This window comes from Nyctereutes procyonoides, unplaced genomic scaffold (assembly GCF_905146905.1).
Source record: "Nyctereutes procyonoides isolate TBG_1078 unplaced genomic scaffold, NYPRO_anot_genome, whole genome shotgun sequence".
NCBI lineage: Eukaryota > Metazoa > Chordata > Mammalia > Carnivora > Canidae > Nyctereutes > Nyctereutes procyonoides.
This window is the reverse complement of record NW_026575131.1, coordinates 43,404,018-43,420,757: the sequence shown is the minus strand read 5'-3', so window position 1 is coordinate 43,420,757 and position 16,740 is coordinate 43,404,018. Positions and strand designations below refer to the sequence as shown.

Here is a 16,740-nt window from a genome sequence, read left to right as displayed (position 1 = left end):
AGTGCCCTATGTTCTTGCCAACATTTGGTGTCGCCAGCCTTCCTCATTTTAGCCATTCTGGTAGGTGTGGAATGGTACTGTGGTTTTATGATTCATATTTACTTTGAAGGTCACTGTAGAATAATTAAGGGACAGTGATGAGACGTACTGCAATTGAGCCAAAACAGAGAGTGGAGTTTGTTGAGGAAAATGATTCTGATTTTGGTGCAAGATGGACCTTGTATTGAGGGGAACATCAGGAGGACCCTGGCCTCTGTTTTCACACCACGTGTCTGGCTTTCCAGTTCTGTAGACACATCCCATTCATTAGTTATTGGATGCGGCTTCTTTCCATACTTATTTTGGTTGGCTCTCAGGGAAGATGCAGGGGTAGACTCAGTAAATTCCCATGCTGCCTAAGGTATATGTTCATAAGTGGCTTCAGCAGTCTGGGCAGGAGGGAAGTTATGTGGCCCTCACCTGTCACAGGTGGCATGCTTTAAATAGAATTGTCACTATTTACATTTGTAAATCTATGGAAAAATAAGACAGATTTTACTCAGGGTCTTCTGTGCTTTGATAAGTTGCCTTAGCCTAGTCATACCAGAAGGAGGGGTAGGTGTGTCAGTCACCAGTTTATGGCTGAAAGAGACCTCAGAGAGGCTCCACGTATTTGCTCAAATCTAGGAACCTAATGGATAGTTTCCTACTGCAAGAGAATCCCATATTCTTTCTACAACACTGCAGATGTTTCCTTCCTATAATAAATCCTTGAGCTGGAGATTTGAGAAGACACCGGCCCCTGCAAAAAAGACAACCTTTCACTATTTGATATTTATTGTCACAGGGATTAGCTTATTGACTGAAGTTTCAAAAAAGTCCCTATTTTTGTGGAATCTGTAGATAGAGATTTCTCTACTTCATTTCTTTCTTTCTTTTTTTTTAGAGAGAGAGAGAAAGAGAGCAAGGTAGGAAGGGACAGAGGGAGAGGGAGAGAGAGAATCTTTTTTTTTTTTTTTTTGAGAGAGAGAATCTTAAGCAGGCTCCACACTAGTGCAGAGCCTGATGCTGGGCTCAATCCCACGATTCTGAGATCATGACCTGAGCCTAAATCAAGAGTCGGAGGCTCAACCAACTGAGTCACTGAGGTGCCCCGAGATTCCTTACTTTAAAATAAAAATGTGCTCCATGGGAATAAGGGGCTACGATATGTGTCAATTCTGCCAGGATAAATTTAAGTCCCACAGAGCATGAGTTATCCAACAAAAGACAAAAATGAAGTCAACCTTGAGGTAAAGGCTCCAGGTGGGTTGGGGGTCTTGCTGAAGAAGAAGCAACACAACTGCTTCCCCAACCAGCATTTACTCAGACTGGTGTTGAGACTCATTGAAACACATGGTGTAACAAGCTGGAAACTCCTGTTCGTCTACCTTATATAAGTCATGATAATCCAGAAGCCCACGGGTTTTTTTTTTTTTTTTTTTTAAGCCCACGGGTTTTGAAGATACTAGTCTGTTTGGTGCTTTCAGAGCAAGTGAACATACCTCCTAACAGCCGTAGGAGGATGTGTAAAGCAGTAGGCTAGCGGTCTGCTCTGGCTAAAGGGAACCATGTACTTAGGGAGACTACTATTAACTTGTAGGATTCGGCATCAGCAGGGCCATTTGAATCTTGCAGAAATGATATAAAAAGAGGAACAGTTTGCGGGACACAACAGAGACATTGTCTCTCTATGTGACTATCAGATGAAACTCCAGGTAATGATGTGGCAATACCACCAGGTATGACACTGTAGTACAATTGACCCTTGAATGATGTGGGGTTAGGGGTGCTGACCTCCTGCCCCACTGTTGAAAATGTCTCTGTAACTTTTGACTCTCCCAAAATTTAACTACTATTTTTTTTAATATTTTATTTATTTATTCATGAGAGACACAGAGAGAGAGAGAGAGAAAGGGAGAGATACAGGCAGAGGGAGAAGCAGGCTCCATGCAAGGAGCCTGATGTGGGACTCAATCCCGGGTCTCCAGGATCATGCCCCGGGCCGAAAGCCGTTGAGCCACCCAGGGATCCCAACTACTAACCATTGTTGACCAGAAGCCTTACCAATACCATAAACAGTCTATTAACATATATTTTGTATGTCATAGGTACCATGTACTATATTCTTGCAATGAAGTCATTTAGAGAAAAGAAAATGTTATTAAGAAAATCATAAGGAGGGGGGATCCTGGGTGGTTCAGTCAGTTAAGCATCTGCCTTCGGTTCAGGTCATGATCCCAGGGGCCTGCTTCTCCCTCTCCCTCTGCTCTTCCCCCTGCTTGTGCTCTCTCTCTGTCAGGTAGATAAATAAATAAACAAAATATTAAAAAAAGAAAATCAAAAGGGAAAATACTTTTACGATGTTATATTGTATTTATTGAAATAAAAAAAGTTTGTATAAGTAGACCTGTGCAGTTTAGACCTGTGTTATTCAAGACCTGTATTGTACTATCAACAAATAAAAAATAAAAAAGAGGGATCCCTGGGTGGCGCAGCGGTTTGGCGCCTGCCGTTGGCCCGGGGCGTGATCCTGGAGACCCGGGGTCGAATCCCACGTCGGGCTCCCGGTGCATGGAGCCTGCTTCTCCCTCTGCCTGTGTCTCTGCCTCTCTGTCTCTCTCTGTGTGACTGTCATGAATAAATAAATAAAATCTTTAAAAAAAAAAATAAATAAAAAAAAAAAATAAAAAAGAGAGTGCAGAATGGAACACTGAAAAACAAGATTTGTTTGGTAGAGATGAATATGGCTTGAGCTCTGGTGGAGCTGTGTGCTTCGGGCAGCAGAAGCCGTCAGTGCTCACAAACATGCTCACAGCAAGCCAGATGGGTTACTCCTCAGGCCCAGGGCAGCCTGTCCATCAGCCATCCCAACATAGAATATTTATGGTCAAGCCATGGAAAGACACGCCTTAGAGCTCCTCTGGCTCTAGTTTGAGCCTATCTGATATTCTTAAGCAAGGTAGAGAGAGCGTTTATAGTAAGGTTTTGGGGGGTAGACAATGAGGTTCAAAGCAACACCTGCTTGTTTCCCACCTTCAGAAATTGTTTTTTGTTTTGTTTTGTTTTGTTTTGCAGTGTGGGGCCAGCATGGTCAGGTTCTGCTGTGGATGATGAGGGCTATAGGTGCTGCTGGGGCTCTGATGGCTGCCTCTGCCCTTGCTGAGGCTTTGGCTTTGCACAGTTGCTATGATAATCAATCTCCAGGCTTGAGAAGGTCTCCTGCTCTTCTTTCTCAAGCTCTTCCCCTCATCTGACTTCCTGGAACAGCCACTCTCCCGGGTGCCCCCAGTGAAGCATAACTGCCCCTTCTGATGGGCTGTGCCATTGGATGGTATCTGGTTCTTGAGCCACTTTGGGCAAGAGGCTGCCTCTTGAGATTTGATAAGAATTTACAAAGGGCCCGAAATGTGCCAGAAACTGTGGTGCATGTAGGCAGATAGAAGAATAAAACAGGTTCCTGATTGGGAGGAGTTTAGTGGGACACAGATGTGCAGTCAGATAAATACAACAGGGTATGTGATGAATGCAAACTCCCCACAGGAGCACTCTTGGTGTAGTGGCTTTGGTTTGGGTAGTCGTTTCCCCCACTGGGGGCAAAGGGGGACAAGTGAGGGGCATGAGGCCCTGGCCTGGGTTCAGGGAGGGACAGCAGGAGACCAGCCCCAGGTTTGCCTTCAGCACTCCTGGGGGAAGGAAGGGCGGAGGCTCCTACCCAAGGGACTTAGTCTCTGGAAGCACTCCTTGCAGCTGCTTCTTTCTCATGTCCAAGGCAGAAAGAGGAGAAACAATACACAGAGCCCCTTCCAGTGGCAATGAGGGGCACCAACCCTCCGGGGCCTCCCAGGTAGGTTGGAAAGTGCCAGGCTCTGCCAGGAGTCTCTCCCTGAAACTCCTACCAGCCTGCTGTGTGCACCCTGCCTTGAACCCATGGCACACCAGTGAAACTCCTGAGAAGTGACTGGGTTGTAGTCTATCTCTAAGGGCAAGCACTGTGTCTTTTTCACCCCTGTATCCCTTCCCTGATCTAGAACCCTGCAGGATAACATTCAAAGAGTACTTACTACCTGCCAGGCACTGTGTACCTCATTTCATCCTTAAAACACCCCTAACGAGGGTGGGCCTATCCTCTATTTTAAGACGAGGGACCGAGTCACACAAATGTTAAGGGTCTTGCCCACAATCACTTGGTAAGTAGAGGAACCAGGATTCAAATCCATGTGGGCAGACCCTACACTTTATGTGAAGCTGTGACACCACCAAATGGCTTTACATTGCAGTTAACTCTCTTTACTTATCTGGAAACTAAAGCCATGCCCTTCTGGATAGATGCTGGTTAAAGCCTGTTTAAGAATTTGATTAGTTGTGGAAATCAGCTCAGCTCTTCTTCCAGGAAATGCAATAAATCGGCAGCACTCACCATAGCTGAGATGATCAACGGATCCCTCTGTCTCCTAACCTCAAACCCACACCATCTCCAGATTCTTATGTGGCTGTTTTCAACATTCCGATGATGAAATTGTGACAGTGGAATCATAAAAATGTGTCAGCAGGCACACACACGCATCCGCACACACACACACAGTTACTTCTACATGGTTACCGTAAATCAAAAGGCATCTTGGTCAGGTTCCGCCAGGGCTACAGCTTCTGGAAAAACCCAGAGGGAATTGCTGAGGCAAGGCCAGCCAGGCAACCCCACAGGCGGGTCCCACACTGTCACTTTCCAGATGTTTATCAGCTCTACTAAAATGAGTATTACTCTTCTATTTAATTTTTCTGCCTGGTTCTGCACCTGCTTCCTGGAGGTGAATACTAATCAGAACAAGGCTGAGAATCAGTCCTCGGGATAGAACCTGTCTTGAGCACATGTCACAGGTTCAAGACCACTTGTCACACACTTGCTCCTTTGCAGACTCCAGGTTACAGATGGACCCCAGGAACAGTCACTCTGAACTCATCTTGTACCTTTTTTTTTTTTTAAAGATTTTATTTATTTATTTGAGAGAGGGAGAGCACGAGCAGGGGGAGGGGCAGAGGGAGAGGGAGAAGTAGGTTCCCCACTGAGCAGAGAGCCTGACTTGGGGCGACTTGGGGCTCGATGCCTAGGACCCCAGGATCATAACCTGAGCTGAAGGCAGATGCTTAACCGACTGGGCCACTCAGGTGTCCCCATCTTGTACCTTTTATTTCAAGACCTGCGCCACTCTTCATGGAGCAAAGTTTAAGGAGGCACTTACTCTCAGGAGCTGGCCTTGCATTTACATGTTCTTTTTTTTTTTTTCTTTTTTTTTTTGCACTTACATGATCTTGAGGGTGAGTACCTCCTGAAGAGCAAGCACCTCAGAGCGGATGCCTCCTTTAATGTTGCATGCTGGGCACTTTGCTCTAACCCTGGCCCTGACTCAACCTTTTCTGGGTTCATGGCATCTCTGTAAAATGTGTGTAGAGTGATGGGCAACCTCATTCTCAACAGCCCACGTAGGATTCAGAATGATCCAGAGCACAGGCATTAGGTTCTGAGCTTGCTCTGCTCCTGACAAACTATGTGATGTTGGGCTAGTTCAATAAGTTCTCTGAACCTCCTTTTTTTTTTTTTCAGCAGTAATTGAGGATAACTCCTGCCTCCCCTATAGGGTTGTCATATGGATTAGCTGAGGCTAAGTGGTATGCTTAGGTCAGGGCTCGGCACGGAGTATGGGTGCGTGGTATGGGGCACTCAGCCAATTAAACAGGGTTCATGATCATTATCACTACTGATGGTGCTGAGACCATCCTGATTTACACTGAAAGTTAAGATATGTAATTTAGGAAGAAATCTTCTGGGAACCTGGGTGGCTCAGTACATTGAGCTAACCTCTGACTCTTGATTTTGGCTCAGGTCATGATCTCAGGGTCCTGAGATCGAGCCCCACGTCAGGCTCTCCGCTGTGCATGGGGCCTGCTGAAGATGCTCTCTCTTCCTCTCCCTCTGCCCCTCCCCCGCACTGCTCGTGCTCTAAGGAAAAAAAAAAGTGACCTTCCAACACTTTTATTAAAAACAACAGCCTGAATGCAAGTTCTCGTTTGCTTCTCACTGTGTTGAAATGGAGCAGCATGCCAGGTGTTCACGCAAGAGCCTGTCTTATTGCCTGGCAATGCACTTCCTGAAACTCTTAGAGGGTCCAGAGTCCATGTGTTCCAGAAGCCATAGATGAACAATAGGAAGGGAACCTCACGCCAAGCAGATTATCCAGGAAAGAAAAGAGCTGGAGGAGGAGGGGAAAAGAAGGTGGGGCTCACTTACTGCTTTCATTCTGTGGATGTTGGACCAAAACTTGAAATTGCAGCCGGAGGATCCCCGGATTTTGGGCATCTTGGTCACAGCCCTGCAGAGAGAGGTTGAAGTTCCCAGCCATGTTCCCGGGCTGTTTGTCCTGCAGCCTGAACACCTCCGGGTTGGTGGTGGAGCCCGGGATGTAGTACTCCACCCGCTCCTCCTTCTTCTCGCAGTTGGAGACATTGAAGCGAAGGAAGGAGACGCTGGCCCGCAGGTGCGCGGGAATGACAAACTGCCACGTCATGAGCTCGTCCTCCGGGAAGCCATCTGGGTAGTTGGCAGACATCAGGGTTGCTGAGCCTTCACCCTCAAACACAGATTCGATGATGCACAGTCCTATTGGGAGGAGGACCCAAATGAGAAAGAATAAGAGGTGGTTAGAACGTGCCCTGGTTGCTCATGGCTCAGAGGCAGCAGGGTTAGGAAGCGTTGAGAGCAATTCTCAGGTCCTGAGCTCTGGGCGTTGTCTTATCTCCAACGAGGATACATCAGAGGCGGGTGACTAAATGCTTAATGACCAACGCAGAGATGGGGGGGGGCCGCTTAATTTGTAGTGTCTGTCCATTTCCTTGCTGTAAATATTCCCACCATGGCTGATTTCAAGCTGCCAACATGACATGAATGCGGAGTCTGGAGCAGATGGGCAGTAGCTCCCCATTGTATGGCATTTCCACCGTAGAGGTGTGTTTGACATAAATAACCTCAAGAGCACAGGTAACAGTAAAATGTAGTGAACTCATTAGGAAGTGATGAGTTTTGAGTCTTTATTACCTTTGCTTGTAAGCAAATTTTTTAATTAACTAATTAAGATTTTATTTATTTATTCATGAGAGACAGAGAGAGAGAGAGAGAGAGAGAGGCAGAGACACAGGCAGAGGGAGAAGCAGGCTCTGTGCAGGGAACCTGATGTGGGACTCGATCCTCAGCCAAACCGCTGAGCCACCCAGGGATCCCCCCTAAACGAATGTATTTTAACTGTAAGTCTGCCTAATTTCAGTTTTGTTACCGGCCCTGTTTAGCATCAGCTCACAGAATTCCTGAACATTCAACCGTCAGCTGTCGTGAACCGGTGCGAACCGGATCCAGCACACCACGGATACAATTACATAAAAGGTGAAAGGGCTACAACTTGGGACTAAGACATGAGACACGAGGTAATCCAGGGAGGTGTGGAGGGCCAGTCCCACTTCATGTTTTGAAAACAAGCCTCACAGCACAAAGGACCAAGAAAAGAGAGTGGGTGCACAGTTTGTTTCACAGAGAAGGGTGGGTTCACACCAGGAGATCCGCACCACTTCTGGAAGAGTGGGATCTTCCTTCAAGGTAGTCATAGGAGAGCGCTGACATCTGCCCGTTTCTGACCTAGAACCGTGTGTGTGTGTGTGTGTGTGTGTGTGTGTCTCAGCCTCAGCAAACAGTGGGGATGGAGGGGCGTGCTCACGTTTTATAGAAGATCGGTTTGCGATGCTGAAGCCAGAGATGTTCCTATTGTGAAACCAGGGCAAGTGTAAGGCCATCTTCACCCCTTCTTGCATTTTGATGCGGGACACAGTGCCGTTGCTGCAGAAAGTCCCGATCTTGACGGCGGTGGCATCGATGCGGCCGCTGATGGAGTGAGTGACCCCGTCGGGGCAGCTCTCCCCGGGCCCGATCTGCCTCAGGCGCGGCGGGGCGAACTGTAGCTCTAGACCAATGCTCTTGTGAGCTCTCACGTCCCAGATGAAAGTTCTGTTGAGGGTGGGCAGCGTCGATGTTGAGGGCTGAAGCTGAACCTCGCCAAACGGACAGGGGCCTGCCATGCAGTCTGAAACACAGTCGCAAAAGCTCGCTTGGTCACAAACACTACGGGGCCACTCACTGCCTCCCCCCCGACCCCTGGGGCGATTGCTGCCCCCCCCCCCCCCGCAGGCAGATGCACGATCTCTTGGCTGTGCCCTTGGCTGTGCCCGTGTCAGTGGCCAGGAGCTAGCTCACTCTTCTTGGGGGGCATATGTGTGCTCGGGCTGGGGGAGCCTCTTTGGGCTAGAGAGCCTGAGGGGTCGCCCTGCACCTGCTTCCCCTCCCATGGTGGGTGGCAGCCCACAGCCAGTCACCGCCCGCAAGGCAGGGGTGAACCAGCCGAGCCTGACCTCCTCCCTTCGAGTGACACAACCTGGCGAGGCCTTCCTGGAAGCCGGACGGAGACCCTTTGTGACAGAACCAGTGTGATGGGCTAGCCCAGGTCCCCTGGGTCTGAGACAGTCACGGTTTCACTGTTTCAAAGGCACAGTGCCGAGTTCCACCTTTCAAAACTGGTTTTCCCATCCACATACTCCTCAACACACTGAGAACACTCTGAACTTACAACCCCCCCTTAATGGCTGGAGCCCGGAGGCCCAGTGATTGTCCTGCCTCGTGGCTGTAATGCTGCTGTTTTACCACCACTGCAGTTGAATTTTTCCTTTTTTAAAAGCTAATTGCCAAATGACATCCTTTGATGTATTTTGTTTCCTAAGCCTTTTAAAACAAAGCAAGAAATGTTGCTCGCAAGGAAGAAATGGGCCTGTGGAAGAAGTGATGAAGGCAGATGGAACAGGGAGACTTGGTTGTGTCCAGTGTGGGGAATCTGAAAGGTGCAGTGGCTTCAGGCCCCGTTGCAGGGATCTTCCTGCCCCTAGTGCTGCTCCAGTGGGGTGTCCGAAAGGACCGCCAACTTGAAGTGGGATTATGGGAGAATTTCAGAGCTGGCTAGGACCTCTGGGGTCGCTCACACTCAAACTCTCAATTTTGCAAAGTACTCCTTGGAATCTGGGTGACCAGCATGTTTGCAGCGCACACAATCCCAGGACGAAAGGTCAGGCTGTGTTTGGTCTGCCTGAGTTCTTGCAACACATTGTGTTGCCTAACCCATGAAACGGGGTGAGATGATAAGGTGACAAAGGTGGCTAAAATTAGATTTTGTGTATGGGTAAAGATAGGACCTATTTTTAGGAGCTCATGGAGACTTCATGATATCAAGACACCTTTGGGGCGCCTGGGTGGCTCAGTAGGTTAAGCATCTGCTTTGGGCTCAGGTCATGATCCCGGGCTTGGATTCCAGTCCTTCGTCAGGCTCCCTGTCCACCAAGGAGTCTGCTTCTCTCCCTGGTCCCTCCCACCAGCTTGTGCTCTCACGCTCTATCTCTCTCTTTCTCTCAGATGAACAAATAAAATCTTAAAAAAAAAAAAAGCCACCTTTTTCAGAGCTTTCCATCCATCCATACCTCCAAGTGCCCAGGGCCACATGGATTAGCTCCTGCTGGGGGTCTCGTGAGATCTCTTCACCCTTTTTATTTTTTATTTTTTTTAATTTTTAAAAAAGATTTTATCTATTTATTCATGAGAGATACATAGATACAGAGACATAGGCAGAGGGAGAAGCAGGCTCTATGCAGGGAGCCCGATGCGGGACTCGATCCCTGGACACCAGGATCACGCCCTGAGCTGAAGGCAGATGTCCAACCACTGAGCCGCTAGCCCTTCACCCTCTTTAGGCAGTGATTTTCTTTTTTATGCTCTGGCACATTTTGATATTGGGGTTTTAAGAGCCTTATTACATGAACTAAGAAAATCCACCTCTTTCTGTGTTCTCGAACAGGGGTCAGGAAGTCACAGCTCATGAGCCCAGTTCAGCACAATCCCTACCACCGAGCATAAAGATGTGGGATGTCACTGCCCAGGTGTTTCCCTACTACCAGCGGCCGACTCACGCTGCAACGGTGGAGCCCAGTGGTTGGGACAAAGATGATCTGAGATATTTACTATTCAGCCTTTACCTCCCCTGGAATGGTTTCAATATCACAAGAACTTATCTTCCTGAAGTTTTATAGGATCCTCTATGAAACCATGTCTAACTAACCCAAACCCTGCTTTCCCCCCTCTTGGACGTGGTTTCCAATCTCCTCTTCCATTATTTATTTTTTCAGGTTCCCTAATTTTCTATGAGTCAATCTGGCTCACAATACTTTCCCTGCAAATTATTCCTTTTATTCAGATTTTCTTACTTATTATAATAATGTTGTACATAGTCTCTTTTAGAAATTGGCTTTGTAAATGTCATTCAATCAACATTTATCCTTTCAATGCTGTATATTTGTATTTTTCTCTTTTTTTCCAGAGGACTAGTCAAGATTTGTCTATTTAGTTAGTCTTTATAAAAACCACGCCTTAGCTTGAGTAGTTCTAAAGCTGCTGGTAATACTTTAATTACTCCTTTTGTTTTTCTGAACTTCTTTTTTCTAAGGTTTATTTTACTCCCTTTTCTTATCTATTGCCTGATTCATTTATTTTCAATGAAAGGCAAAATAAATTTTTCTGGGTATGGCTTTGATTGGATCTCAAATAGTGTTCTCCTTGTTGTTATGACCTCTAGGTTCCTAGCCAACATGCCCACCTAAAGCAATTGGGAAATGATAGATTTAATTCTTTCTGCCTGGTGATTATACCTTATGTCAATCTCCTATCCTAAATTCAAATTATAAGGAATAACAATAATCCCAAATAGCCATAGTTTGTTACCTTGTGTGTCAAACATTTGGAGTCCATTAGTTTATTTCACCCTCAAGAAAGCCCTGTTGGTTGGTACAATGACTTATTTTACAGTTGAAAAAAAACCAAGTCACAAAGCAGTTAAGTGACTCATTCAAAGCCACGTGATGAGCTCACATGATCAGGAGCCTAAAGCTTGAAGCCAGATCGAGCTCTCTCAGCCTTAAAGCTACTGTTTTCCCCATTGTGTCTCTCGGACCCACCTTACCACACTTATGTCCTCAACCTTCAAATTTCTTTCTTTTTTTAAAGATTTTTAAGTAATCTCTACACCCAGTGTGAAACTTTACCCTACAACCCTGAGATCAAGAGTCATAGGCTCCACCAATTGAGCCACCTGGGCACCCCCAATTTCTTTGTCTTTCAACTCCCTTGCTTTTTTTTTTATTTATTTATTCATGAGACACACACACACACACACACAGAGGCAGAGACACAGGCGGGAGGAGAAGCAGGCCCCATGCAGGCGCCCAACTTGGGACTCCAGGATCACGTCCTGGGCTGAAGACAGCGCTAAACCGCTGAGCCACCTGGGCTGCCCCTCCCTTGCTTTTTTGCTCTTCATCAGCAACATTTTAGCTTAAAATTAAATTAGTTAATTTAAATTTGAATTAAATTAGGTTTAAAACTTTTTTTTAAACAATCCTTTTTTTTTTAAGATTTTATTTATTTATTCATGAGAGACACACAGAGAGAGAGAGAGAGAGAGAGGCAGAGACACAGGCAGAGGGAGAAGCAGGCTCCATCCAGGGAGCCTGATGTGGGACTTGATCCGGGACTCCAGGATCACGCCCGGCCAAAGGCAGGCACTAAACCACTGAGCCACCCAGGGATCCCCCAAAACTTTTTTTTTTTAAGATTTTATTTATTTATTCATGAGAGAGACACACACACACACAGAGGCTGAGACACAGGCAGAGGGAGAAGCAGGCTCCATGCAAGGAGCCTGATGTGGGACTTGATCTTGGGTCCCCAGGATCACACCCTGGGCTGCAGGCAGTGCTAAACCGCTTCACCACCAGGGCTGCCCCAAAACTTTTTTTAAAAAATATTTTATTTATTTGTTTGAGAGGGAGTGAGTAAGAGAGGGAGCATGAGCAGGGGCAGGAGCAGAGGGAGAGGGAGAAGCAGGCTCCCCACTGAGCAGGGAGCCTGATGCAGAATTCAATCCCAGGACTCTGGGATCATGACCTGAGCTAAAGGCAGACACTTAATGGTTTGAGCCACCCAGGTGCCCCTGAACTAAATTAGCTTTAAAGTTTTAGTTTAACAACTTTAAACTTTAGTTTAAAAACTTACAGCACCTCAGCTGGAGCATCCCAGACCTGAAGGAAGATCCTTAGCTCTGTCAAGGAACAGTGTGGCACAGGGGTGGCAGGTAAAGCCTGGGGCCATCGTACCTGGGTTCTTGTCCTGCTGTGACTCATTAGCCATGCTAACTTAGGTGAGTTTTTGTGAGTTTCTCAGAGGGCTGTTTTGTAGATTCAACAACTTAAACCGTGGAAAGCACTGAGAACCACAAACAGCCACATACCAGCTAAATAGAGCATGGGGTTTCAGCATTTGAGGCTGGTTTAGCCCCAGAAAGAGAGGCAGGGAGGCCAAACAGTTGGTGAGTGTGCACTTACCAATATTCTTCTGGATATCAATGACAAAGTGATTCTCTGGGTCCTGGCAGCTGAAGGAAAAGATCTCTTTTTCTCCAGATTTGATGGTCAACGTGGTTTTATGTCTTTTAGAATTGATGATGTAACAGGGCTTCACTGGCAGAGCTGGGGTCCCAGGCTTTATGAAAACTGTAATGCCACTTCCTTGTGGCAGGGCAATCTCAGAAGCTTCTGGAGGAAGGAAGAAACATGGAGAGAGCAGGACAATTTAGGTCTCCAAACTTACTGCCGTCCCCTCTTTGGACCTCTTGGTCCAGGAAGGATACACCCTCTTTGACAACTTTGTTCCCTCCCTCCTGGTCTGAGAAGGGAGGTGATGTAACATGACAGTGCTATCCTGACCAATGGGAAAGAAGCAGGCTATTGCTGATGGGGTGTTGACAAGTGTCTCATTTGCATTATTTTTTCTAAAACTTAAAAACACCGGACCACATCCTCAATGTTTTGAGCAGTGAGCACAGATACCCCATCTGTGTAGCATTAAATAGCAATCAGAGAAACTGTCACACCTCTTCTCATATGACTAGATGAAAGTCCATGTACAGAAACCGTCTATCTATACAGGGACAAATTTGTTGGCAAAGAGCTGCTGTCTCCTGCTCTGAGAGCTTTACATGCCCAGTATATACACGTAAACCATAGTGGAGGCTGGGAAGAAAAAAAAATATATTTTTTTTGTTTTTTTTTAAGAAAAAAATTTTTTTAAGATTTTATTTATTTATTTGAGAGAGCAGTGGGGAGGGGTAGAAGGAGAGGGAGAAGCAGACTCTTCCCAGAGCAGGGAGAGGGACTGGGGCTGATCCCAGCACCTCAAGATCATGATCTGGGCAGAAACCAAGAAGAGCCAGATGCTTAACCAACTGAGTCACCCAGATGCCCCTAAAAAGTTACTTATTTTATTTATTTTTATTTATTTATTTTTTAAGATTTATTTATTCATTCGTGAGAGACACAGAGAGAGAAAGAGGCAGAGGCACAGGCAGAGGGAGAAGCAGGCTCCACGCAGGGAGCCCGACGTGGAACTCGATCCCGGGACTCCAGGATCACGCCCTAGGCCAAAGGTGGCGCTAAACCGCTGAGCCACCCGGGCTGCCCCCTATTTTGTTTTTAAATGCAAGGCTTGATCCCAGGACCCTGGGACCATGACCTGAGCTGAAAGCACACACTTAACCGACTGAGCCACCCAAGTGCCCCTAAAAATTTATTCTTTAAAATCAACTTGAGATATAATTTATATACGTTAAAAAGGGCCCACTCATTTTAAGAGTTGTAACAAATGAATATACATGTGACCAGCACATGTATATTCAAGATATAAAAGATATAAAAACTTTTCATGACCCCTAAATGTTCCTTTCATGTCCCTTTATGGTCAACCTTGGCTTTTGGTCCCAGAAAACTATCCATTGCCTGATCTAGACCCTCATATTAACAGAATCCTACAGTGTATTCTCTTTTGTACCTGGTTTCTTTGCCCAGCACGCTTGTGAGTTTAATCCACGTTTCCGCAGGGATTGGTAGTGTGTTTCCTTTTACTGATAAGTAGTATTCCATCATCACCATAAACTACGGTTTATTTATCCATGCACCTGATGAGTGACATTTCAGGTTTTCTAGTTTTTGACCAGACATGTGCTTTAATGTTATCCAAACTACTAGCCTGCATGAGTGTCAAATACATTTTTCCTCTCACAAGAAGGTATGAGCACACTTGTATTCCCCAGGCCAGCTGCTGTGTGTGACCATACGTTGGGACTACTGTCAACGTCTTCTTGAACCTCTCTCCCTTGTTCGCTCTGCTGTAGCCTGGCCAGCCAGCAGCTCTTTACATAGTGTGGGAATTGATCTGTGATAACGAACTGCAAATATTCTCTCCATTTTGCCAGTAAGACCTTTAACCTTCTTTGGGTCTCTGTTCCTTATTCGTAAAATGAGGGGGTTGGGCTAGAATAACTCTACTTACATTTCCTGCCAGCTCCCAGTCTATGACTAGTATCTGACTAAGTGAGAAGTGACTTTGCAATTGTAAGCATTCCAAACCACTGCCCAGCAGTGACACATGTCTCAGAGCGCCAGGGCACCAGCTCAGGTGCCTCCCTGATTTTGCTTTCAAGATGGCTTAGGTGCATTTTTTGGAGCAGAATGTCCCAATCTCTCCACCTTTAGCTTGTACTCCCTCTCTTCTTTGATCACTGTGATCAGGCCACCTTCGATTTCTTTCTTGAAAACACTAACCTCAAAAACGAAAACAAAAACAAAAAAACCCCACTAACCTCTCTCCCATCCCCAGGGCCTTTGCACATGCTGGTTCTGATTTCTTTCTTTTTTAAAGACTTATTTATTTATTTTTTATTTATTTATTTATTTGCCACTGAGCAGGGAGCCTGACATGGGGCTTGATCCCAGGACCCCAAGATCATGACCTGAGCTGAAGGCAGACGCTTAACCAACTGAGCCACTCTGGCGCTCTGGGTCCTGATTTCTAAAATGTTCTTTCTTTAGCAAGACTTGGGTCCTTTTTGTCATTTGAGTCTCAGCTCAAAGGTCATCTCCTCAGAGCAGCCTTCCCTGACCAGCCCCCTCAAGGGCTCCCCTCACCTCCCACTTCCAGTCTTCCTGCTTTATGTCCCTCCCTGCTCTAGTCTTTGAGAGCAGGTTGTTACTTGTTCATCTGTTCTTGCTGTCCATGATCAGAATGTGAGCTCCTTCCTACCGGAAGGCAGCAAGAATTTGCCTGCCTTTTTCAGTGGTAGCCTCGGGACCCAGCCAGTGCCTGGTGCCCTTGTGGAAGCAGAAGTCACAAGCCTCTCAGCAGCTCCGGGGAAAACGAAAGTCTCCAAATTCTTGTCTTGGCTGCCTCTGGATGTATCTCACAGACATACCACCGCTCCAGGATTTCAGTCTGGGCTAATAAATCTTGGTGGGAACCAGGGGCTCCGAGCTTCTTAATTAACCGTGAGAACACTCTCTGAGGCAGAGGTTTATTTACTCCAATGCTTCATTTTCAAGCCGTGTAGCCATTTAGAATCTTCTGAGATGAGAGCTGAAGGCCCAGGGGTTCTTTAAAACACCAGATGAAAATGAATCTAGATCCGTGTTCAGAAACCCAGTTGTCAGACTGATATTCAAGCGGTATATGTCAACCTTCTGTTCTTTTTCTATAATTGTAAAAATGTCTTTACCATGCTATTTGCAAAAAATTCTTGGGACACTCAGTCTCGGGAAGGCATGGCATGATCTCTCGTGGCCTCCAACCCCGAGGCTCCAGTCGGGCTAATTCACCGTCAAGGGAAGCTGTGTCTAGTCTCAGGACTGCAGCCCAGCTAGCTAGGTTATCAATTTCTTCTCCATTCTTATTTCTCCCTTGTGTTTACACCCGTTGGCCACAGCATTATTATAATTATTTTTTAAAGATTTCATCTATTTATTAATGAGAGGCACAGAGAGAGAAAGAGAGGCAGAGACACAGGCAGAGGGAGAAGCAGGCTCCATGCAGGGAGCCCGACATGGGACTCGATCTGGGGTCTCCAGGGTCAGGCCCTGAACTGAAGGCGGCGCTAAACCACTGAGCCACCAGGGCTGCCCATGGCCACAGCATTATTTAAAAATTCCTCACTCGAGGCACCTGGGTGGCTCAGTCAATCATGCATCTGGCTCTTGATTTCACCTCAGGTCATGATTTCAGGGTCTTGAGATGAGACTGCATTGGGCTCCATGCTGAGCGGGGACTTTGCTTGGGATTCTCTCCCTCTCTCCCTGCCCTTCCCCCAGCCCCTTTACCAATGCATGTGTTTGAGCAAGCTCGCTCTCTCAAAATAAATTTAAAAAAATTTCAAATTAAGTGTTAGACTCTAAGCAGATCAGCAGTTGCCTGATGGGGATGTAGGGGGGAGGTGGGGGCAGAGGATAGAGGCACCAGGGGGAGAGGAGCCTTTGCAGGATGAAAGAACCACTCTGTATCTTGACCATGGAGGTGATTACACATTGTATGCAAATGCCACAATTCATCAAACTGTACACTTAAAATTGGTGAAGTTGATTATAGATGTAAATTATACCTTAATAAACAAAAAAAAAAGGAAAAAACATGTTGGGAAGATTGTGTTTTTACACAAAGTAGGCACTTAATAAATGAAACAAAGGGTTGTCATGACCATAGTTAAAATATGG

The 16,740-nt window shown here is 46.4% G+C and overlaps 1 protein-coding gene across 1 annotated transcript in view; it reads right to left on the bottom strand.

Annotated features, from left to right (window-relative positions):
• The window catches only part of CDCP1 (CUB domain containing protein 1), a 57,970-nt gene that overhangs the window by 16,723 nt on the left and 24,507 nt on the right, over positions 1-16,740 (bottom strand). Inside the window, exons 2-4 of the mRNA XM_055344078.1 lie at positions 12,532-12,741; positions 7,779-8,141; positions 6,305-6,673 (exon numbers count right to left, since the gene is read on the bottom strand). Coding sequence (XP_055200053.1) covers positions 6,305-6,673; positions 7,779-8,141; positions 12,532-12,741 — 942 coding nt within the window. The remainder of the gene's footprint in view (positions 1-6,304; positions 6,674-7,778; positions 8,142-12,531; positions 12,742-16,740) is intronic.